We start from the raw sequence: 23,467 nt of genomic DNA, 5'->3' as shown, positions 1-23,467 counted from the left end.
GGGACTCGTGTTAGCCCTTAGCCGTATTCATTTTGGGCTAGACATAATTTAGTGAAAATGCATTGCTAATTTTGGAGGCTACCCCTGCCCTGGAGGCTGCGTCGGAGCCCTTCACCGGTGGGCTCCGACCCAATGTAATCCCTAGTTGGTAAGAACAGGGACTCTTCCGTTGAAGTAAAGTAACTGGATTTCGCTGGGACGTCCTGTAATGAACACCTTCAAGTGAGAATTAAATATTTGTAAAATAAATGTAACACGCAAAGGACTGCAGTAGATCAGCATAACACAGCTGTCCTCTTTCTGATATTTTCCCTGCCTGACATTCCAGCTGTCTGATGTCATAGCCTCAAAAAAATCCGCTATGTATCACGCCGCTGTTAAAGAACTACAAACATTACAAAATAATCAAACCAAAGACTTGCGCATTGATCGTTGAAATAAATATTGTATCTATACGTTATTGAAAAAAATGATTTCCTGATTATGGTCTATGTCGATCTCTAAACGTTTTGGGAAAAGTGGTAGAATGTAGACCCGCGGATGTAGGGATCCACTTGTTGCTGTAGTCTCGGCAGGAAGTGAAGCACGTTGGTTGTGTTGGTTAGATTTCGGATCGGATTTAGGCATGGAGTCGTACTTTCCAAGTTTGAAACTCAACATGTAGCGTTAGACCTTTCAGAGGAAACTAGTATTGATGGTCGCAAGGGATTACACAAATATCAAACTGATGTATTTCCCTTTGACAGGTATGATCATGTAGAGGAAAACTTTCCCAGCGATATTGATGATGCTTGCTTTCTGATTCTGGGTAAACGCCGAGCTTGCACTTGGCTTGCAGCTAGCTACTAAGCTAGCGTAGCTAGTTTACTAGCCGACGCAGTTCAGCAGTTGATATCTAGGCTCCGAGCAATGGAATTTTTCTCTCTCCAAAAAAGCTCTTATTAGAGTGTTGCTGTACTGGACATGTTCTGAAATCGTGTGTTTTACATGCTGTATATGTTAGTGGTGAACATGTAACTGTAAGTTATAAAATTAGCATAAAGCGCCAAATAGTTGAAAACGTTGGCTAGAACGTTACAGTAATTTACGACTTGTTGCACCAAGCATGTGTTAAAGAACTGTGGAAGTACATGAGTCTGTTGAATCCATACCAACTGGCTGAAGAACTATACTTACATCTTGTACTTATTGCTGATCCCAATCTGTTACTCCTTCTATTGCATGTCTATGGGACAGGCGTTAAAGATAAACACGAGCTCAGCAGGAGACTGTTTTTTCATTGTAAAACCATTTAGCAATGCCTTATTTTAGTAATATAACAGTATAAAATGTCCATGTATTGAGTGCAGTGAGGCAGTTTCCGTACATCGTATTTGTAAAGTTAATGGTTAGCTACTAATCTGCACAACTATTTACACATTGACAACTAAATGAAGACATTGAGTTAGGTAGCAAGCTAGATGTTTCTATAGTACGGAGGAGCTCATAACGTCTCTGACATTAGTGACTTCTGTTAGAAAGAAGATGCTCCACATTTTAAGAGGCTTACCGTAACTAATAAGTTCAAGGGTTTCCTAGACGCACATCTAAGCAGGATGCAACAACATTGTAGCTACTAGTATTTAGGCCAGTGTGGTTTTGTACAGTTGTGATGACTGTGCTGTGGTCGTGATTAGACAATAGATTGCCTGAACACAGCACAGAATTGTCTGCAGGCCCCTGCCATCAATAAATAGGCATTTGTCATCTCTGTAAGATGAACTGGGCTATCAAGTATTCGCATTTGGTTTAGTCTGCCGTAACATTATTTCTGTCTTCTCCAACAGGTATGTATGTGCCTGAATTGTGGATGGCCTCATATCCAGTCACTCTGTGAAGAGGCAGCTGGACAAGTAGCCTATTTCTGGACTCTTAAAGGAAGGGCCTGCCTGCACAAGGATCTTAAACATGCCCTTGCCATTTGGACTAAAACTCAAAAGAACTCGAAGGTACACAGTCTCCAGCAAGAGCTGTCTGGTCACCCGCATTCAGCTGCTCAATGGCGAGTTTGTTGAGTTTACTCTTTCTGTGGAAAGCACCGGTCAGGAATGTCTGGAGGCAGTTGCCCAGAGACTTGAGTTACGGGAGGTATGTATGAGCATGCCGAAACACACATGCCGTAATTGTTGTCACATGTGTTTGTGATGGACCACTTGTTACTGTGACGCTGTCTATGCTTGTCAAGACTCAAGTAGCCAAAATTGTCATATCAAAGTAGCCTATGGGTTCATATATGTGGCTATGGATCACAAGACGTTTGTCATTGTCAAAGACGTTCCACGGGCCCTTAGTCATATCCTGTCACATAATTGTGACAAGGACTAATGGGAATATAATAATACACCCACCTGTGTTCCTCAGTAAAACTCTCTTTATAGGTAATGTTGGTTTCTGATTTGATCAAAAGATGAAACTAGACCACAGCTTGACATTGTGTAAGACGTGGCTACATGCTAGTCATATCATGTTTTAGAACGTAGTCTAAATTATGGATGCAGCGTTTGAGGTTGTCAGCCATGTGGAGGGCAACACGCTATACCGTAGATAGACAAATAGCTGTTTGTGCCTGCATTGGCTTAGCTGTGTTTGCCCTATGTTCCTCTCTGGAATGGATGCGGTTTTTATTGAAAGGTCACGTAGCCTCTCTACCAATAGAGAGAGATGGTGGTGTGAACAGAGTTTGAACTCTTGCAATGGGGGGACAGTTTGAATTCCAATGGTTTTGGATGCGCAACACGCCTAACTGTCAACAGAGCCAAGATGAGCTTGCGCTCCTCAGTAGAGTTGTGTTCCACGGGGTCACATGATGTCGGCGAGAAGTCTTGTGACAGCACACTGGAATGAACAGAGCACGGTTGATTTACAGTTGTAAGTTTAATTCCAGCGGTAAAAAGAACAGGTCTTAATTTATGTAGGTTCTGTTATGTGCCTAGTTATTTACTTAAGCTCTTTAGTCATCACACTTGTCAAGCACATTACTTTGGATGACTTCATGTTTGCACGAAAACAGGGCGTCTTCCAGAGTTAGCCGGAATGACCTAACTGTGGTTGGTAACCATCAGGTAATGAGTCTTGTGGGAGATCCTCCCTTCCAACAAAAACAATAGGCTCCAGGTCACCTCAAGCCAACCTGGTATTCAGTGCCTGTTATGATGCATACTTCTCGGCTCTGGCCAGACAGTCACAAGACTGGGCGGGGAGTGGCAGCCTGTAGCCTGCTGGAGCTTCCCATGCTCCATGGTGCAGCTCTGCAGATGGGTGTAGATGAATGCGTGTATTCTTCTTACAATGCTGAAAGGCGTTGCCCCTCCATAGACAGTAATGAAGCCTTTCATTGGTTAGATGAACCCCCACATACATCGATCCCATCAGCCTCCGTGTTGTTTCGTCATGTCTTTTAAGAGGCATGCTGCTATGCAGCCTCGCTCTCAGTCGCTCTGGGTCCCATGATTCTTGTCCCTTGTGTGACAGTGTCCTCCCCCTTCTCTCTTTCCTTCTCTCGTTTGCCCACACCCTTTCTCTCCTGTTCTCTCTCTTGCTCGGCCTCCTTCCCCCCCCCCCCCCCCCCCCCAGATAACATTCTTCAGCCTCTGGTACTTCAACAAGCAGAACCAGCAGCGATGGATCGACCTGGAGAAGCCCCTGAAGAAGCAGCTGGACAAGTACGGCCTGGAGCCCACCGTGTACCTGGGGGTGGTGTTCTATGTGCCCAGCGTGTCCCAGCTGCAGCAGGAGATCACCAGGTGAGGAGGGTCACGCAGCTCAGCCGGACGGAGAGCCCCTCCCCACGGCAGGAGAGCCGATCCACGCCTCGTCCTCTCCCCTTCCTCCTTTTGGTTCCGTCTTCAGTCACTGACTCCCCCACTCTCTCACCCCCACGCCACCCTTCTCTCGTGTTTGTTCGCTTTTCTTTTTTTTTTGTTTTCGAACTCGCCCGCTTATACAAGAACACACTCATTTACTCCACACTCTCTCACTTCTACTCGTACAGTAAACTTCTGTCTCTTTACCTGCTTGTACGGTTAGTTACTTTCTCTCTCTCTCTCTCCGTACTCGTACAGTAGAAATCTACTCTCTACTACAACAGTAAACTACTATATACATACTCGTACAAAAGTGACCTGCGCTCTATCTCTACTTACATGTACAATAGTAACCTACTCTCTCTCTCCCTCTACTCATACAATAACATACTCTCTCTCTCTCTCTCTCTCTCTCTCTCTCTCTCTCCTTCTATAGATATCAGTATTACCTACAGTTAAAGAAAGATGTTTTGGAAGGCAGAATCCCATGCTCTATAGAACAGGCTATCCGATTGGCTGGCCTGGCAGTGCAAGGTAATGAAACATGCCCCTTTACTCACATGTTGACCAAACTTGCACAAAACTTCATAGACCTTTTGCAACATACTGCACAATTCCGCAGACCACAACTAAGTGAATGTTTTTGCCACTACACAGCCCCTGCTGCTCACTGGTGTGAATTCCAGACCGTAGAAACCGTATTGATTCTGAGAAAGAATGTGAACTTTGGCCTGAAATATTTAGAATTTTAGAGAACCCTCAGCATGCAGTTCTGCAATGAGTTCTGGAGTTGGGCTGTAGTCTGAGAGTTAGTCAGTAGTCAAGTCATGTCCACTGTTCTATTTTCTGTTTTATAATGTCTTTCATGGGACTGTTAATGTAGAGCACTTAACAAGCACCATCAAAACTCAGACCAAACAATGAAACAGTTCTGGGGGTTGTGGGTTTCAGCCAGTGTTAAACCCCCTTGACATGAGTCTCCAGTCTGCCTGAAAGGTACTCCTCCAGCTTCTGTCTGTCCAGAAGAATCTCAGACACTGCTGGCAAAGTTATATCAGGCAGTGCCAGTTACTGGCCTGGGTGTTAACATAGCCCAGCCGCTGAGATCACTTACTCCACCACCAACACCAGGTCCAAAGGACAGGACAGTGTGCAGAACAGAGAGGAGGAGGCCTAGGCAGAAGACCAAGATTGTCTTCAAGGCTTGGAGAATCGTGCAAAGTGTTAAGGCACCGTACAATTGTTTTTTCTCTCTTTCTTTTTCTCCCGGTACGTTTCTTTAGTGGTCCTATATGTGTAATGTCGGGCAGCTTCTATTTTTGCCCGGCGCAGCACGTTAGCATGGCTGAGGCCAAGGATGGCAGGCATTGCTGAGGCAAGGCTGAGGTGGCTGAGAGCGTTTGGATCACTCCATGCCGCAGCGATCCCCTGCCCTAACAAACGGATCCCCTGCTCCCTAAAAGTAGCTTGTCTGCTCATCAAACACCATCCACGGCCCTCCCCCCCCAAAAAAAACATCACGCCATTCTGACGCTAACTCTGTCTGCCTTCTGAAGTCGGAAATAGACGCATAATGAAATTCAACCTACTTTTAGATACGAACCACCCCGGTACATTCAGTGTGAATTCAATCTGCATTTCTTCATTGTCTCTGTTTGATAGAACACACATTTGTCTGTTTCAGCTGACTTTGGAGACTTTAATCGATACGAGTCTCAGGACTTCCTCCAGAAGTTTGTTCTGTTCCCCATTGTAAGTATGATTCGGTCTCATCCTAAACCAGCGGCTAACTTTGGCTGCGTATTCCCAGGAGATGTACCGTAGATGTCCCGAGCTCTGTGTGTCTTGTCTGCGCAGGGTTGGATCCAGGATGAGAGAGTCCTGGAGGAGGCCACTCAGAAGGTGGCTCTGCTCTACCAGAACTACAGGTTAGAGAAGACACAAAGTCCCAGCATCCCCGGCAACCTGTCCTCCATCTGTGGCAAACCTACACACACACACACACATGCCTCTCATTCTCCTGAGAAAAACAGCCTCACATCTCTCCCATGCTGACGCAGGCAGGCCGGGTTTTTAATTCTCTCCAGGTCCGCATGTAGCCGGCCTCGTCCCTCCTTCTCATCTGCTCTCACTTAGCAGTCCCCATATAAGCCTGCCTGACCACGGGCCCGCGCCTATGATTTACTCGCAGGCGAGATGAAAGGGCCAGAGCTGGAGTCAGAGCTGGCACCAAGACCCGTTTGCTTCTCTCTTCTCCTAATCCAAAGACATCTGTTTCTCGTCTTCCCTCCTTCCAACATGCATGTTTTTCATCCTCCCCTCAGATGGACCGACTCTCTCTCTATCTATCTCTATCTATCTATCTGGAGAGAGATGGATGGATGGAATGGGCTGTAAAAAGCAGAGAACATCCTTAGGAATAGCTCTCATACTTGGCCCTAGTTGAAGGCGGGTGGGTGGAGGGGGGGGGGGGCAAGCAGGCAGGCATGGAGGTGTCAGGTTGGGGTGGGAGGTTGAAGAGTTCAGAAATGTGTGCGTGTCTCCGTGTGTGTGTGTGTGTGTGTGCCCACATGTACTTGTTTGAGATGGTTTTGCGTATGTGTCTATTGAGCGCGTTGAAACAGATGCAAGATACAATCAAGCTGACGTCGGTGGAGTTGGAGCATGGCTGGGGGAAGGAGACAAAAACTTGTTCTGCCTCCCTGTCTATCTTCTGTCTGCTTGTCTGTCTGTCAGACACAGACAGACAGACAGACAAGCAGACAGACAGTCTGTCTGTGAATGTTGTCTTCCGTATTCAGCTCCACCAGACTGACAAACATACACACATTCCGTTGTTGTCGGGGTGTAGTGAACAGTGTGGCGTTCTCTCTCTCTCTCTCTCTCCATGCTAGGGGACTGCCCGCTCCAGAGGCTGAGATGCTGTACATGTTGGAGGTGGAGAAGATGGAGGGCTATGGGCAGGAGAGCTACCAAGCCAAGGTTAGCCCCCCCCCCCCCTCCAGACCACACAGACAGCATACCTTACCCTTTGAAAACCGCTTACCCAATGCTTGAGAGACTGGGATGAGGATTGACTTTTCCAGCATCTCTCGAATAGTTTCAGTAACTCTTGTGAGTCAAGCAAGCAGTGGGCGTGTTTGATTCTGTTCTGGGGGTTGAGTTCTCTATTAGCGTCCCCCATGCTGCCCCTCTCCACGTCACCGCGGAGACAAGCCAGGCTGAGCCGGGGCTGACCTGCTTCTGCATCCACCACCCTGTCAAATGTTCCCCTTCATTAAGGATTACCCTTTGACGCTTCCTATCTCTCTCTCTCTCTCTCTCCCTCCCCCCTGTGGCCTTCCACAGGACAGCCAAGGCACCGACATCCTCCTGGGAGCATGTCTGGACGGCATCTTCGTCAAGCACAAGAACGGCCGCCCCCCCCTCGTCTTCAGGTACGACAAACCGCCTCCCGAGGCACGGCTGGGCCCTTCTGTCCCACAGAGGCTGTGGCTTTCTACAGTGTCGTTGGCACTGCCGTCACCTCATGCGTTTTGCCTGTGTGTGTGTGTGTGTGTGTGTGTCTTTTTAATTGGTCGTGTAGGTGGAATGAGATTAACAACATGACTCACAACAAGTCCTTCTTTGCCCTGGAGCTGGCGAACAAAGAGGAGAGCGTTCAGTTCCAGACGGCAAGTATTCAACCCACAGCCCTGCGCCACAGCCCTGCGCCACAGCCCTGCGCCACAGCCCTGCGCCACAGCCGGACCACTCCTGTCCCTCTGCGCTCTGTCTCTTCCCCTCACCGCTCTCTCTCTCTCTCTCTTTCGCCCTCTCTCACTCTGTGCCCCCCCCCTCCTTCTCTCCAGGAGTGTCTGCTCTCTAAATAGACTGTTCCAGAGATTGAGTTAGCCGTCAGTCCCTCCCAGTGATGTACCTGTGTGTATTTTGGTGTGTGTGTAAGCGTTTATATGTCATCTTGACCAGTACGCTATGCTATGAATGTTTGGCCACGTAGCACTGGATAGAGGTCTTTAAACATGCGGTGGATTAGTGAATCAGCAAGCGGCCTCCTTGTGCAGAATGGCTCACTGTTTGCCTGCTTTCTCTATACTCTCTGCAGGAAGACATGGAAACCTCCAAATATGTGTGCCGGATGTGTCTGGCCCGGCACAAGTTTTATAAGATTAACAAGAGCAGCCTGTAAGTGTCCCTCTTAATGTGTCTGGTCCTGTTCCTGTGTCTTTATATGTGGGTGTGTGGTCTGACTTGTCTGTGTGTGTGTCTGTGGTGTGCGAGTGTCTGTGTCTGTGTGCGTGTCTGTGGTGTGTGTGTGTGTGTGTGCGTAACCTCTTGGGCGCGGCCTCACTTCTGTCCCTCTCCTCTCCAGAGAGGAGTGTGACCCCCCGCCTTCTGAGGGCTCCCAGAAGTCCATTCTCACTCTTTACTTTCCTCGCTTTCCAATGCTCTCTCGTCCCTCTCTGCCTTCTAACAAGGGGTGAGCAACGCTGATCTCCGGCCCCCCCACCTACAGCACCCCCCCCCCCCCCCCCCCCCAAACTGAACCACTCCCAACCCCCCCCCCCCCTTAACCCCAAGCCACAGGCCTGCCCATAGCTAGATGAAGCTTGACTTTAGAGAGAGGGAGAGACAGGCGGAGAGAGAGACAAGCTCAGAGAGAGAGAGAGAGAGAGAGAGAGACACCAGACCCAGAGGCACACACAGACAGGGAGAGAGGCTCAGCTCAGAGAGAGAGAGAGTGAGAGACCAGCGTGGCTTTTCACCACGAAAGCACATTGACCCAAAGGTTTAGGAACTTTAGTTCTCCACTGGATGTTTCCTCCTTCCCAGCAATCTGAGTTCTGGCCGGAACATGTCCGTCCTTCATCTGATCTGGCCTGCAGCATGTGGAAGCTCCACAGGCACCATTCGGACGTGACAAACACAATACTCATGACACTAGCTCGATTTTCTGTTCACGCCACTATCGCATCCCAGTTGACTGGAGTCCTGATTGGAATATAGATCTTTTCATTTTGAACTGACCTGTGCTCCGTTTCGTCTAAACCCGTTTCTTTTAAAAAGGGAATACAATGTGTTTTCAGTTTCAAAGTGATTAACTTTCGTTTTGAACGTTTCAGCCAAACCCAAGCCACAGCCGTGAACCCAGTCAGACGAAGATCCTCCACCCGGCTGTCTCTGGTATGCCACACATCCACACACGGAAGGTCACCTTCTCTCTATTACACAAACACACCCTCGCATTCTATCTCTCTCTCACACACACACACACATTCTTCCTCGGCCTGCAAAGCTATGGCATGCGCACGGCAGCACACGACAGAAGCCTTCGTCATCCTCATCCCATAGCAGTACTGTCATAGCAGTACTCCTGCAGCACTATCAGAGAGCAGTTCTGCTCTCCCTGGCTGCATCAGGATCATGTGTGCTCCCTAACTCAGTCCTCCTCTTGTCTCATGTCCACTCCCAGCCAAAGCCCCAGGCCTACATGATGCCCCCGCCCCAGATGCACTACAACGGCCACTTCACCGAGCCCTACACGTCCTCGCAAGGTACCCCCGCCATGCCACAACTAAGATTCCAACACGTCACCACTAGCTAGTTAGGGTTGGAAATCAAAACCTGTTGTGTTCCTGAGAGTGAACCTCGTTTAATTGTGTGTGTGTGTGTGTGTCTGTTTGTGTCTGTTCATCTGCTCGTTTAATTATGTGTGTCCGTGTGTGTTCTCCCGCCGCGGCTGTAGACAACCTGTACATCAACAACCAGAACGGCTACTACTACCACTCCCAGACGAGCCTGGACCGCTCCCCGCTGGAGTACGGCGGCGGCGGGGGGGGCGGGCGCCTGCGCAACGGCAGCGTGTACAGCGCCCATAGCACCAGCTCGCTCACCAACCCCCAGCACTACCTGCAGCCCTCGCCCATGTCCTCCAACCCCTCCATCACGGGCAGCGACGTCACGCGGCCCGACTACGTCCCCACCCACCGCCACAGCGCCCTCATCCCGCCGTCCTACCGGGCCACGCCCGACTACGAGACGGTGATGAGGCAGAAGACCCGCGGAGGAGGAGGAGGAGGGGGGATGGTTCTGACCCAGGAGCACCGGCAGAGCCACTCCATGCGGAACCTGAACATCGGGAACTCGTACGCCTACAGCCGGCCCGACCCCCTGGTGTACAGCCAGCCGGAGATCCGCGGGGAGCACGGGGGCGGCGCCCACCACCACTACCCCTTCCACCTGAACTCCAGCTTCCACAGCCCCTCGCCGTACCCCCACCCCAGCGAGAGGAGGCCCGTGGTGGGCGCCGTCAGCGTGCCCGAGCTCACCAACGTCCAGCTGCAGCAGGCCCAGGACTACCCGGCGCCCAACATCATGAGGACCCAGGTGTACCGCCCGCCGCCGCCCTACCCGTATGGCGCCCACCCGCGGCCCGCCAACAGCACGCCCGACCTGTCCCGCCACCTGTACGTGAGCAGCAGCAACCCGGACCTGATCATCACCCGCCGGGTCCACCACTCGGTCCAGACCTTCCAGGAGGACAGCCTCCCCGTGGCCCACTCCCTCCAGGAGGTTTCCGAGCCCCTGTTCCTGGCCGCACCCCCCCACCGACACCCCCACCTGTCCCAGAAGCGCAACTCCATCGAGATCGCCGGCCTGGCCTACAGCCTGGAGGGCATGAGGGTGAAGGAGAGGACTGTCTCGGCCTCGGCGGCCGAATCGGCCTCCACGCCCCCCCCCGCCCAGCGTGGACCCTCCCAGGGCTCGCAGCTCGACGTGTTCCTGGAGCGTACCAAGTCGGAGGACGGCGGGGAAGGGAAGGAGGACGTGCGCTACGGCCACAAAAAGTCTCTGTCGGACGCCACCATGCTGGTGCACAGCAGCGGCGAGGAGGAGGAGTTTGAGGACGACGGCGGGCGCCACACGCCCCGGTCCCAGGACGCCCTGGGCGGGGGCGCGCCTCATCCAGACCCCCAGCAACACCACCTGGTCTCCCTGGCTCAGATCCCCTTGGAGCCGCCACCCGCCTACCCCACGGGCTCCTCCCTCGACCCCGCCCTGACCGGGCCGCTGGCCTATCAGACGCACCCGCTGATCCCCGAGGCGGAGGCGGTGTACCTGGCCCGTCAGCAGCAGCCCAGGATGATGCCCTCGGTGTCGGAGGGAGACCTGAGCAGCCAGGCCAAATACAACAAGACCAAGAAGAGGCCCGTGTCGGACGTGCCGGCCGCCAAGAAGACTGTGGAAGGCCTGCCTCCTCCAGTAAGACACACACACTCACACACTCACTCGAGTCATTAACACCAGTACTGTACTATGACCTACTGATTTGTTTTGGGTGAAGTTATCAATGTCCATGGCAGGGGCAGACGGCAGGAAGATAAGCAAAGAATCCTTTGATCCTTTCAATACGTGTAATGTGGGTCGTTATCATCATGTGACATGACGCTGTCGACTGAACGAGCCTGTTAGGCACAATTTTTTTCCCCTGTGACCTCAATCCCGATGTGCGTTGTGGTTAGTATCAGAGCACCGAGGCAGTCACATAAACAAGACACTGACAGCATGTGGCTTGGCTGAAAGAAATGCTGCTGGGTCACCTGTAAAACCAGACGGACAACATTCCCCAGGAGAACACCCTGTGTGACTGCTGACAACCTCTCCCACGCCTTCCTCTCTCTCTGTCTCTCTCTCTTTTTTTCTCTCTCTCGACTGTCCCAGTCGTATCCACTATCCCTCTTGTCAACATCTCCCTCCTTCTTTCCCATTTGTCATTCGTCTCCACGTGCCCACCCTCAACCGGACTGTTCCTCTCCCTCTCTCCGTCGTCTGACCAGGGTATGAAGAAGGGGTCGCGGGCGGAGGTGAAGAAGATGGGCCCCCTGAAGGTGGCGGCCCTCAACGGCCTGACCCTGTCCAGGCTGCCGCTGCACGACCAGGGCAAGGACGAGCCCGAGCTGGCCTCCAACGACGAGAGGGTAAGGCCCAGACCACAGCCTCTGGATCTCTCCGGCTCAGCGGTGGTGGAGGCGGGACACCAGGGATAGGGAATGTTGATAGACTGTCAGACCGATTTACGGTTGGAATTTCACAGCTCGCTCTAGTAGAAGGGACATTTGGACGGCCCTCCTGTACTTGTAATGTTTGGTGCGTTTACCTCAATCAGTACCTGTGGATGTAGGATTTGATGTTCTACTCTCAGGCTAGGTATAATGTACCTAACACTTTAGTTACAGTAAGTGCTGCCATAGATGTAGTATTTACCTCGTCTGTTAAGTCTCATTATGTGTGTGTGTGTGTGTGTGGGGGGTGTGTGTCTCTCAGTGTAAGGTTCTAGAACAGCGTCTGGAGCAGGGCATGGTGTTTACAGAGTACGAGCAGATTCCGAAGCGGCGGCCCAACGGGGACTGCAACATCGCCCTGCTGCCCGAGAGCGGCGAGCGCAACCGCTTCCAGGACGTGCTGCCCTACGACGACACGCGCGTGGAGCTGGTACCCACCAAGGAGAACAACACGGGCTACATCAACGCCTCGCACGTCCGGGTACGCCTGGAGCACGCACACACACACACACACACACACATACACACACCTTACCAGGCCTCCTTGAGATCATCTTCATTCCAGATCAGTGATGAGGGCTGTCAGTCACTGTCAGTGTCTTGTTAATCAAGTGTGTGTGCTTGCTGGGACAGCAGATAGAGGTCAGAGAAGGCTGTTGGTTCACCCACAGGGGGCACCTGGCTCCCTGGCTGAGGCCTGACCCACTCCTCATATCCCCTCACCTGTGCGCCCGTAGATAACGGTGGGCGGAGACGAGTGGAGCTACATCGCCTCGCAGGGCCCGCTCTCCAACACCTGCCAGGACTTCTGGCAAATGGTGTGGGAGCAGGGCGTCGCCATCATAGCCATGGTCACCGCCGAAGAGGTAGGCACTCGCGCTTACGCACGTCTCCCATCGGGTGTCCCCTTCACGCACACACAAAAAGAGAACGAAAAAATCAAATCAACATCGCCTGACCCCCTTGGCCTCGCTCGTGTTCCAGGAGGGTGGCCGGGAGAAGAGCTTCCGCTACTGGCCGCGCCTGGGCTCGCGCCACAACACGGTGACGTACGGCCGCTTCAAGATCACCACGCGCTTCCGCACGGACTCGGGCTGCTACGCCACCACGGGCCTTAAGATCAAGCACCTGCTGACGGGCCAGGAGAGAACGGTGTGGCACCTGCAGTACACGGACTGGCCCGACCACGGCTGCCCCGAGGACTTCAAGGGCTTCCTCAGTGAGTAGCGGCGCCGCTAGCCTGTTAGCGAACACAGGGGTTGTGTTGTGAACACAGGGGTCCGCTGTCATTAGGGAGGGAAGGTTCTGAAGTAGGTAGGCTAGGTGAGTTGTGTGAAGGGGAGGGGGGGGGGGTTGTCTCCTGCAGCCAGTGTCCCATACTGGAACCAGTCACCCCATACTGTGTTAACTGTGGCGTGCACTGTGTGTTTACACTGTAGGGGGTTAAATATTGGCCAAAACAACCCAAACAAATTCCCCTATGGTTTAAAGGAAGATGGGGAAACTGAACAGTGTATTAGCATGAACCAAATAATGCCAATACCAATAGAATTCCAGGTATTTGACTCTATGGGTTAAATCAGAGCAAGAATGGTCAAAGTAAGGTTAAAATTAAATACCCATTTAATAAAATTGCAAATGAATGAAATCAATTACAAGGCAAACAAGTTACAAAATGAAGGCTTTAAATCTTACCTACTCTACCGTGATCATTGTAAATCAGAGAGAAAGCAAGAGGTGGGCAAGGAGTAGGACAGTAGGACAAGGGAGAACTGAGGAGAAGGTCTCAGGAGATTAAGAATCCACAGAACAATGCATTACAATTCCCTTTATACACAAGAACAACCACTCCGACCACATCTTGAATGGGGTGTGAGAGCCATCAAGTTGAGACCACCCAGAAACTCCAGACTTTAGCATGTGAGAGGTGGGGGGCAGGTTTGACACCCAGCCTTACAACACTGCGTGTGGTTACTCAGTGGATACTTGACCGTGTCACGTCCCCCTTCCTCAACCCCAGCGTACCTGGAGGAGATCCAGTCGGTGAGGAGACACACCAACAGCACCAGCGAGGCCAAGAACACCACCCTGCCTGTGCTGGTCCACTGCAGCGCCGGGGTGGGCCGCACCGGGGTCGTCATCCTGTCTGAGATCATGATCGCCTGCCTGGAACACAACGAGGTAAAACGCACGGGGTCACAGTGACGACCACGCCGGTCACGCGACATCAGAGGGCCTGGGGAAGATCGGCAGTGCTTGTGTTTTCCCGTTCCATGCTTCTTCGTTCAAACGCCGTTTGGAATCGGATGTGCACTGATAATGCTGTGCGGCTGCCTTGTTGTGGATTGAAACGTTTACGTGATTCATCTTGGAAATAGTAAGGAACTGTATGTAACCTTGAAGGTGCTGTTTTTCTCTCTCCCTCCATCTGTCTCGCTCCATCTCTCTTTCTTTCCCTTTCGATCACTGTCTCTCCCCCTCGTCCACCCCCCAGATGCTTGACGTCCCGACTGCTCTCAACATGCTCCGGCAGCAGAGGATGATGATGGTGCAAACCATTTCTCAATACACCTTCATCTACAAAGTACTCATCCAGTTCCTACGCAACTCCCGGCTCATCTGAGCCTCAATCCTTTGCCATCACCACAGCCATTTAGAGGACTACTGGCTGGTTTCTTCCAGCCTCCTGCCAAACTGCAGAGCAATGGAGAAACTGCAACTGGTGGATCCAACATGGCTGCTGCTGCTGGCTGGGTTCTGGACGAGCCTTTCTTTCAGTATTAACCAAGGCACACTGACAGAGCCTGGATGGAGAGAGGAGAAGCAGCATTGTTACCTGAGGAAAGGAGAAAATGGCGGTGCCTCTCAATAACAGTATTATTATAACAGAGATTTCGCTGTGGGTTATTACACTACACAATGACTACATATAAAACTCAGCACTTTTACAGTACTTTACTGTATATAGCGAAACCATGTTAAATCTGCAGTTAATTCTATATTATGATTATTGTGTATCATAAGCAATTTTTAAGATCTATTTTTACCATTTGAGTATATGGTTTCTTTTTAGACGAATGTGTTAATTTGATGTTGAGGGTTTTGATTATGAAGGACATTGTTTGATTTCTGAAGAGTTACTGCTATTATTGGACTACCGATGTTTTATGACCTGACTGGAATATGGGAACGTGACAAAAAACTTCTCGGTTTGTGATGAATCGCTTGTGTTTCTCACACAGTGGAAGAAGTGTTGAAACATTGCCAAGCTTTCTTGAGAGCTCTTGAGCCTATTTTGTTTGCTCTTACATATGTGAATTTTACACCAATTTTTTACACAACAAAATTGTATCTAAAACACTTAAGACATACATATTTGACATGCATAAAGGAGATTTGAAGTTTGACCAACTTGAGCCCTCACTCTGATTAGCATCATAACCCCAAAAGAATATGAGTATGGATGGTGTGATACAGATGTGTTCCATTTAATCATATCATTGAAGGGCTCCATGTTTTGACAAGGTGATGGTGGAGATAGTGTGGTGCCAGAAACCTAGCTGTACTTAATCACCAAAGAGTCTACTTCCCCTTCAGACTAGGAGCAAGACCCAAAACTCTTGCAAAACCCATGTGGACATCCATTGTTACAAATGAAAAAGCTAAATAAATAACTTATTATTTTAATTTTCATGAAGGTTTGTATGTTTCCTGCAAAGGTGACATTTGGGCTTATTTTATGTTTTAGCGTGCGTGCGTCTGAACAGAAATTAAACACAAAGTACAGTGTGGCAGACTACTGCCTTTAATAGCCTATTGCTACGTGCAATGCTTGGTATGTAATGTGCCCCAAGTCTCAAACCCATTCTTCATGTGATCGACTGGCAGTACGGTGAACATTGCAATGTGTGTCAGACACCGTCGGCCCAGTTCTCTCAAATGGCAACACTTTCCCAGCGCCTTCTTACGGAGAGGCCAAACTAAAATAAACACCTGTGCAGCACTGCATACCAGTCAGCAGCCAAGATTAAATCGAGACAAGGCCAGTGAAAGATACTGGAAACAATTTAGGAGCTACATACGAAACATCTGAAACTCGTCAATGCTGTGCATGTTTACCGTCATCGTGTTTGTGGCGTATTTAACTGACCAGCACGCTCATTACTAGTGTTAAGTGGTATGTTTCAGGGCTTTACCACAATACAATTTATAGTCTATGATAGGGTCGTGGCAGATGTGGCAGCACTGTTCGTGGCTACAGTGCATGCCTGCCTCGTTCTCACCAAGGTGAGAGATTCAGCCACGTCGTGCGATAGAGAGGGACACATCCTGTTGTTAAACGACCTTGTTCCCTCTTCTTAAGCACTGAGGATGTTAGTTGTTGAATGGTGTGTGAGGGTTGTAACTATACATATTGAATACTGATTCACAATAAAATAAAAGAACAAAAAAAGAAAACAAGCAGCGCCCTGCTCTTGGAGATGTTTTCTTATAGGTCCCCACTCAAACCCAGAAAGACCCTGATTCAGGTTATCCACCAGCTAATTATTTGAATCAGCGCGCCTAATGCTGGATTGGGTGGGGTGAAAACTTACAGTAGCTCTCGGGGGCATCCCTGGCCTAAATGATTCTATAGGGCCCATAAGTACAATGTTAGATGTGTTATATAATTCTTACTAATAGCCTAACATTGCATGTCTGACCTGACCGAGTAGTCTTTTTTTTGTTTCACTTAAATGTGTTGGACCTGACTATTTTTAATTGATGTAATTGATCACAATCCTGGAATTGTGTGGACGTCTCTGTCCCAGGGGTTCGAAGGCCCATTTTTTTGAACGTAAAGGCCTATACAATTTCGAGTCCGGTACCCTTTTAATTCTTTTTTTAATTATGCTTTTAATCAGATAATGCGAGTCATAAAGTGAAATGATTAAGCTACATAATAGTATTTTGGTGAGTGACCCATTTGGCAAAATCTGTCACGGTGTAGCCTATTTAAAATGATCAGCTTTAAACTCTTTTGCAATGGTAAAATGAAATCTGACGAGCAAAGGTGGTGTTCAATTGCTCCGGTAGGCTACGTATCTGCTGATAACATCGTTGAAGGTTTCGCTTCAGGAAAACATGCAAGGGAACTTAGCCCTCTAGAATGAGATATCTATGCTTAGTGTGTTTATACTGCCACCCATTGGGCAATTGGGAAATAACATGGCACGTACACATTCCAACACCGAGACCGCAACATATGTAATAACTGCATTTTAGCAATGTTTAATAACCACACTAAATGTCTCTCAAGTCACTGGCTTGGAAGTATGAATCAAGAGCTACTGTTTGCATGGTTAAATACGGAAACACTCAGAAGGACTAGTCAACGGGGCAATTAGTTCAGTGGAGAGTGGCAGCCAAATAATTAATTGAGCAATATGGCTCAATAAGTTGTTTTACTGCCCTCTGGATTAACTCTGAGCATTGAGGCCCGTGAACACCAGGGCAGGTGCCGGGAAAACAGACAACCATCAGGCAGAAAGCCATCATGACGCCCAGGGCCAACTTCCCTGCGTGGTTGACGAGCCCCGGTAACCCGATTAGATCTCTCAACGTCCTCAGCCAGGAATGAAGGCAATCACGAGAAGAGCCTTGTGTCACCTCAGTTGTTCTCTTTTCTCCGATGAGGGCGCTCGTTCCCACCAGTTCCTCGGCTAGAGAAGGGGCCTTTCTGCACTCGAAGAAACCGCCCAATGCATCTCCCACCCCAATTCCTTTTACGTTTTTGACGATGGCAATCTGACCAATCAGATCTTCCAATTTCCCTTTACATGCCTGTTCGCAGGATGAACACTCCGCGATGAATAACTGCAGCTCTTCGATTGCTAACTCTTTGTTTCTCATCTGTCGGTTTTCCTGACTGAAAGCATGTTTGGCCAGCTCAACCTGGTATTGTAGCGTGCTGACGCTACAGTTCATTTTCCGTATTTGGCATTCGTCTTGTTTAATTTGTGTTTTGTCGAGAGATAGATCGGCCTTTAGGTTTTTAATCTCGACCCTGAGGATCTCCCTCCGCTCTCCTAGTTGTGCCAGTTGCACGTCCTGCCGCGCGACTGTCCTGCTCTGCTCCTCAAATCCCGCACGCACGCACTTGATCTTCTCTTTCAGGTGTTCCAAGGGTTCCGGGTCCTCCCTTGAGTTCTTCAGGCGTCTGATTTGCCTCCTAAATTCCATGTTCTCTTTACGCAGAGCTTCCGTCTTCTCCTCGACCAACTCCTCAGCCATTTGTAGCTCAGCATTATCTTCTCTGTACAAGTTGTTTATGTAGATGAGTTCTGCTTTCTCTCTTGTGTCATTCTTCATGTTATGTTTAATATACCGGCGAGAATTAGCGACGTCATCCACGGTGCCATATTTAACATTATTTGTCACGCTGGCGTCTCCCTGGTCCTGCTGATGGTGAGAGCCCTGACTGTCCTCTCGTCTTTGCGCGATGGTATTCTCCCCTGAAACGACAGCGGATTTAGGATGTTGAGGGCGTCGGAAGCTGGTTGGAGCAGTGAAAAGCTCTTGACCGTTGTCCTCCCACACGTCTCCCATTGTGTCCTTGGTAAAATCTCCCGTTAGTGGTGAAGGAGCTGCTGGCCGTGGATGTTTAAGTCCTTTCTGGGCACGGACGTGAAACATTTCTGTGCCGCATTTTTCACTCATTGTAAAACGGTTCACCAACTGTTAAACCTAGGAGGCAAGTGTGGGGTCAGGTTAAACTATTCTTATTCCATCTGTAACCGCAGTTGACAGATTGTGGGCCTATTCAGCTGGGTGGTCTTCAGCTATAAACGTTTCATGTGACTTGTTGTGATTACAGCCTCGGCCATTGTTGCGTAATAATAACTTGGGAGCAATAATAATGTACATGTGGAACCATCATGCTACCCAATACAGCCTATCATTAGGTGTGTTCGACTTCATGCAGCACCGGCGTCGTCTGCAGCCGCCTGCAGCCCGGCTGACTAGAGCAGGCAATGTCATTCTCAGCTTCAAGGCAGCCGGCTGCAGCCCACTGTCGGCGCCGCCGCCGTGCATGAAGCCGAACACCTTTTGATTCACAGGGAAATCGTTTTAATTAATCACACTTCCCCTTGCCTCCGGAAGAACATTCCACTGGGTGGCTGCATTCCTGGAGACTAGTTTGAGGAGCCTGTGGACGGTCTGACAGCTTTGGTTCAAACCTTTGCCATCTGCGTTTTCATGATCTATGATCAATCTTTTTTAGGTTGCAATAACATATTGGTGTTATACCAAGATGTGTGGTACAACCCGTGCCCAGCCAATAAATAAGGTATTCCTACCGTCTGAGTACACAATGGAAACAAATTCAGACATCCCAAGTCTTCCGGAAGGTCCGGGAGTCTCCTGCATTTCATTTGTTAGAGATATGTGCATATCGTGCGTCATGAGAGCGTTTCGGGGGATGTCTGCAAATTCATAACATTTAATTTTAAGATGGTGCCAACTTTTATAAAAAACTAATTTAATTAGAAACAATTGAATTAGAAAATGATTGATTCACAGCAAAGTGGCTATTGTAAATATTAATATAATTTCATGTCATGCTGTAAGCCTATATTTCAATCACAACAGCAAAATAATAAAACATGTCTGAAAGACATTTACCAATTCAGTTCAGTTCATGATTTGTCTGGCCATTCAAAACAAAAAGTCAAAATCAAAGAGCAACAAAAGAGCACCAACAAATCTGAGTTAGTATTTGTAACGTCCACGCTTTCCTCCTTGTCCACCCTGGTTTCCTCCCTGCCCCCACCCTCCCTTGCTCCCTCCCCAGCTTCCTCCACCTCGACCACCCCGACCGCCCCAGCCCCCTCCACCATCCTGCCTCTTCTGCCACGGAGGCATTTCGGGATGAGGGGCATTCATCTCAGAGGGCCGGCCTCCTCGGTCTGGAACTCTCCCCATCAGGATCTGTGGATGAGGGCGGAGAAACATGGAACAGCAGGACAAAATATAGACATCCTTATAGGACCTAGCCTTCTACTCTCTAAATACAGGATGAGTCAGACCAACCACAGTGATACCCAAGCCAAATATTTGTACATATTATAATAAGCCATCACTGTTATGAAATGGAGGGCTGAGTTACAAAAAAACAAGATAACTTGAAATGAATACGATTGAAGCAGAAACACAATGCCAAGATCAACAATTACATTTAACCAGACCACATCTCCCATCTCCACGCCAGAAAGGCTGTCCCCAGGATGAGAAGTCCCAACGAGGTGTTCAGAGAGCAGCTCTACCTTGTTGACAGCGCAGGTTGTTCCCTCCCTGCTGGAGCCACTGCTGGTCTTCACCAAGTTACAGATGTCCTCCCGGGCAGCCAGCAGGTCCGCCATGCCCACCGACGGCAGCAATGCCAGGCTGTGTCTCTTAGGCTGGTACGCTCGGGCCATGCTGTCCACCCGCTCCTGACAGAGCAGGCAGGGACACAGATACACACCTTTAACATCTGACATGCTCTGTTTCGAACCATGTCTGAACGGAAGGCTGAAGCAGGCATGGTCTGATGGCCCGCTCCTGGAGGGTCTACAGGGTTCCTGTAGATTTGCACTCCAACCCCAGTTGTAAAAGACACAAATCAGCGTGTCAGACAGCTAAGTAGGAGAATCAGGTATGCTGGAATAAGGATTTGGGACACAACAATAGCAGAGGGGAGTCAAAGTATCTGGATTGGCTTTCCTAAGAGGTTACAGGACTCCACCTGCCTTGGCTCTCTCAGACCATCCAAAGGATTGCACAGTCACATCCAGACGCTTGATCAGCATCCTCCGGCGACACTCGTACGCCGAGGACAGGGCCTTGTTGATGTCCTCCAGCCTCTCCTGTGGAGTCAGAGTAGAACACGTCTTCAAGTCGACTTGTAAACACACACCTTATCTGTGAAACAGACTGGAACAGAATGTAATGGTGCCCTTGAATATTGTGTACTTATTGCTCTACAATGTAATTATTGCTCTAGTATGAAAATGATTATGCACTTCAATGTCATTCTGCAACGTTTTTACAGACAGGTATGCTCCTCTAATACTACATAGTAAAGTAACGTGTTTTCCCTGCTGGACAGGAAAAGACACCCAATTGCTGGAACTCTATCAAGCAGGCGTGAATGGGTCAGCGGACAGCAGGAGTGGATACACATTGGAGCGGAAGGTAATGGTCAGAAATTCATCATTGTTTCTGGAAACCCAAGCAGGGCTCTACATCTCAATCTCATGACATCCCTATTTCAATGGTGTAGGGCAGTCAGCTCACCCACTGTTCACTGCTGAGGGAAGCCTTCATAGCCGGCTCTCCTACATGCTCCTTGGGAAGCTTTTGCAATACTGTGTTTATCTGCAGGCACAGACACAGATTAAAGTTTAGCCCAAGGTCAATCTGCAGTGTCTAAAGCCAGCAATACATGTCACAGTGTTAGTTGTGGTGTTATTTGAGTTCAAGTCCAGTTTTTTTGTAATAAACACGAGGTTCATTGGAGTTCTTGCTTATGCATTACATTACATTTACATTACATTTAGTCATTTAGCAGACGCTCTTATCCAGAGCGACTTACAGTAACTACAGGGACATTCTCCCCGAGGCAAGTAGGGTGAAGTGCCTTGCCCAAGGACACAACGTCATTTTGCACGGCTGGGAATCAAACTGGCAACTTTCTGATTACTAGCCCGATTCCCTAACCACTCAGCCATCTGACTCCCCCTTCTGCGCCTCTCGACAGTTTTCCCATAATTCCCCTAATTCCTATAATGTTTAGTTGCAATAATGACATGTCATAAAAACTTCAGATTCAGTCTTTAAAATGGTCTGTGTACTATTCCTACTCACCTTGTTCTTAATTTCGGAGAATAGCACTGCTGTGTCTGGTTCTCTTGGCTCTGGGATGTTTAGAGTTTCACAGATGGCCTGAAGGTGTTTTAGTTGTGGACTCCCTTCCTCATCATTCTCTTCATCTCTGGTGAGTCTGCTACTCACCATCTGTGCAGCCTGCAGCTCGGAGCTCAGAAACACTGCATGACACACCCAAACAATATACACAAAGGCACAGCTGAGTTAAATAGTTGTAGACATACTTGCCGTTTGACTGCATAACTCTGATCAAATGTTATAACTTACATAAAAGCTTCAGAGAGTCCTTCTTATTATGGAGACCACTTTGGAGGATCCCTGAGACCAGACTTTGATAGGGACAGTTCAACTCTTTCAGCAAACCACTGATTTCAAACTGCAGGCTATCCGAATCCTCTAATTGAAAACGGAAGTTACACATTTGTTTTATGTCCAAAAGTTGTCGTGTAAATGGGGAGAGAATTGCCTTTTCTTGCTTACCTGGCGAAGACGAAATGACTTCTTCGAGGTTGCATAACGGTTTCAGTTGGAAAACTAGCCATCTACACAAGTTCACATACTTAGCAGACGCCAGTCCAGCTTCCGCTGCTTTAACCAGAGCCTCCTCCTCCAGCAGTGGTCCGTCATAGCTGTGACATTCAGTATTATGAATGAATGGGCACGACTCTGTATTGCTAGTTCTTGTGGTATTAGTAGTCATCAGTATATATTCATACATCTGTACACCTCGTAGTTTGACTAAATACCTAGCTAGCTGGCTTCCAATACCAATGCTTCTCCGTAAAGAATACATCGCTAAAAGCAATGTCCATGGCATGGGCTGGCCAGATCGGCGTAGTTGCCATGTACGCTCGTCTACTTACCCAATTTGATCCAACACATCCAAAATATCACATTCCATTGGAGGAGGTGGCAAAGATCAGAACGGTGTTAAAATTAACGATGGGCTGCTCGGTACTAAGGTGTCGATACTGTCCCGACACATTCAACACTCACTGCATCGGAACAACGTTTCGAGACGGGTTTTAAAAATACTTCCGGTCACATGTCAAAGTGTTTGGAAACGTGATATTTAACGAAACCTGTCTTGTACTTGCCAAAATACTCTGACGTGTCGGGGTATAAAATGAGGCGGCAAAGCCACAAAGGTTTTGAATGCGCGAGACTATGGTATGGCGTGAATTTAGTGCCAGGAGATGGAGCTATGTAAAAAAATATTTATGAATTTGTAGAAAAGATTTGTAACTTGTAAAACATGTTTTGTGTCTCTGTAGAAGGAGGCGGGATCACCGCCTCCCAAAACCATCTCTAAGCCAATCAAATATAGAAAAGTGAGATTTGTGACTTTAAGATAGTTTGAGACGGTTTAAGTTAATTAGGGACAGTTAGAGAACGTTATATATGAGTATGTAACAACAACTGTACACTGAGTTTATCGTCTCAAACTGTTCAAAAATCATTTTTTGACTTATTTGTATTGTTACATGAAAGCCATCGCTCCCGTATTCGATACCAAGCTATCTACATTGCAGGACGGCAACCACAAGGATCCTTTAGGTCGTGATGTGGTATAACACTGTTAGTTATGCCATGTTCGTAGTTGCCAGCAGATGTCGCTGTTGAGTAAAGGTTTCGAGCGTTTCAAAGGCCCCG

General features: G+C 48.9%; 2 protein-coding genes across 4 annotated transcripts; one reads left to right on the top strand and one right to left on the bottom strand.

The window, feature by feature from the left end:
• Positions 1-580: 580 nt before the first annotated feature.
• ptpn21 (protein tyrosine phosphatase non-receptor type 21) lies at positions 581-15,592 on the top strand. 2 transcript variants are annotated; one of them, XM_084675364.1, is made up of 20 exons: positions 581-746; positions 1,827-2,127; positions 3,613-3,782; positions 4,279-4,376; positions 5,527-5,594; positions 5,700-5,770; positions 6,737-6,824; positions 7,191-7,279; positions 7,429-7,516; positions 7,948-8,027; positions 8,215-8,322; positions 8,966-9,026; positions 9,316-9,397; positions 9,589-11,105; positions 11,681-11,821; positions 12,168-12,386; positions 12,643-12,771; positions 12,890-13,124; positions 13,926-14,086; positions 14,400-15,592. In XM_084675364.1, exons 2-20 carry the CDS (start codon positions 1,948-1,950, stop codon positions 14,526-14,528), a joined length of 3,714 nt encoding a protein of 1,237 aa, XP_084531490.1. In that variant the 5' UTR covers positions 581-746; positions 1,827-1,947; the 3' UTR covers positions 14,529-15,592. The 2 variants fall into 2 exon arrangements, with proteins under 2 accessions (XP_084531490.1, XP_084531491.1); XM_084675365.1 differs by lacking the exon at positions 8,215-8,322.
• A 3,885-nt stretch (positions 15,593-19,477) lies between these two features.
• Positions 19,478-22,887, bottom strand: fam98b (family with sequence similarity 98 member B). 2 transcript variants are annotated; one of them, XM_084675366.1, is made up of 8 exons: positions 22,678-22,884; positions 22,295-22,443; positions 22,082-22,210; positions 21,794-21,975; positions 21,224-21,304; positions 20,677-20,793; positions 20,212-20,379; positions 19,478-19,876 (listed from the first exon to the last, which is right to left on the bottom strand). In XM_084675366.1, exons 1-8 carry the CDS (start codon positions 22,713-22,715, stop codon positions 19,658-19,660), a joined length of 1,083 nt encoding a protein of 360 aa, XP_084531492.1. In that variant the 5' UTR covers positions 22,716-22,884; the 3' UTR covers positions 19,478-19,657. The 2 variants fall into 2 exon arrangements, with proteins under 2 accessions (XP_084531492.1, XP_084531493.1); XM_084675367.1 differs by lacking the exon at positions 21,224-21,304 and having other exon boundaries at positions 22,678-22,887.
• Between the last annotated feature and the right edge of the window lie 580 nt (positions 22,888-23,467).

This window comes from Hypomesus nipponensis, chromosome 3 (assembly GCF_054491055.1).
Source record: "Hypomesus nipponensis isolate SF chromosome 3, ASM5449105v1, whole genome shotgun sequence".
Taxonomy (NCBI): domain Eukaryota; kingdom Metazoa; phylum Chordata; class Actinopteri; order Osmeriformes; family Osmeridae; genus Hypomesus; species Hypomesus nipponensis.
Note: the sequence above shows the minus strand (reverse complement) of the source record. Positions and strands in the feature narration are given on the sequence as shown.

Excerpts from the sequence above, each read along its gene's own strand:
- fam98b (XM_084675366.1), bottom strand. The coding sequence starts at position 22,715 with ATGGAATGTGATATTTTGGATGTGTTGGATCAAATTGG. Across the intron at positions 22,444-22,677 it reads GATGTGTTGGATCAAATTGG|CTATGACGGACCACTGCTGG; the intron begins GTAAGTAGACGA and ends TGAATGTCACAG. Across the intron at positions 20,794-21,223 it reads CCCTCAGCAGTGAACAGTGG|GAGAGGCTGGAGGACATCAA; the intron begins GTGAGCTGACTG and ends CTGACTCCACAG.
- ptpn21 (XM_084675364.1), top strand. The coding sequence starts at position 1,948 with ATGCCCTTGCCATTTGGACTAAAACTCAAAAGAACTCGAAGGTACACA. Across the intron at positions 9,027-9,315 it reads CCTCCACCCGGCTGTCTCTG|CCAAAGCCCCAGGCCTACAT; the intron begins GTATGCCACACA and ends GTCCACTCCCAG. Across the intron at positions 11,822-12,167 it reads TGGCCTCCAACGACGAGAGG|TGTAAGGTTCTAGAACAGCG; the intron begins GTAAGGCCCAGA and ends TGTGTCTCTCAG.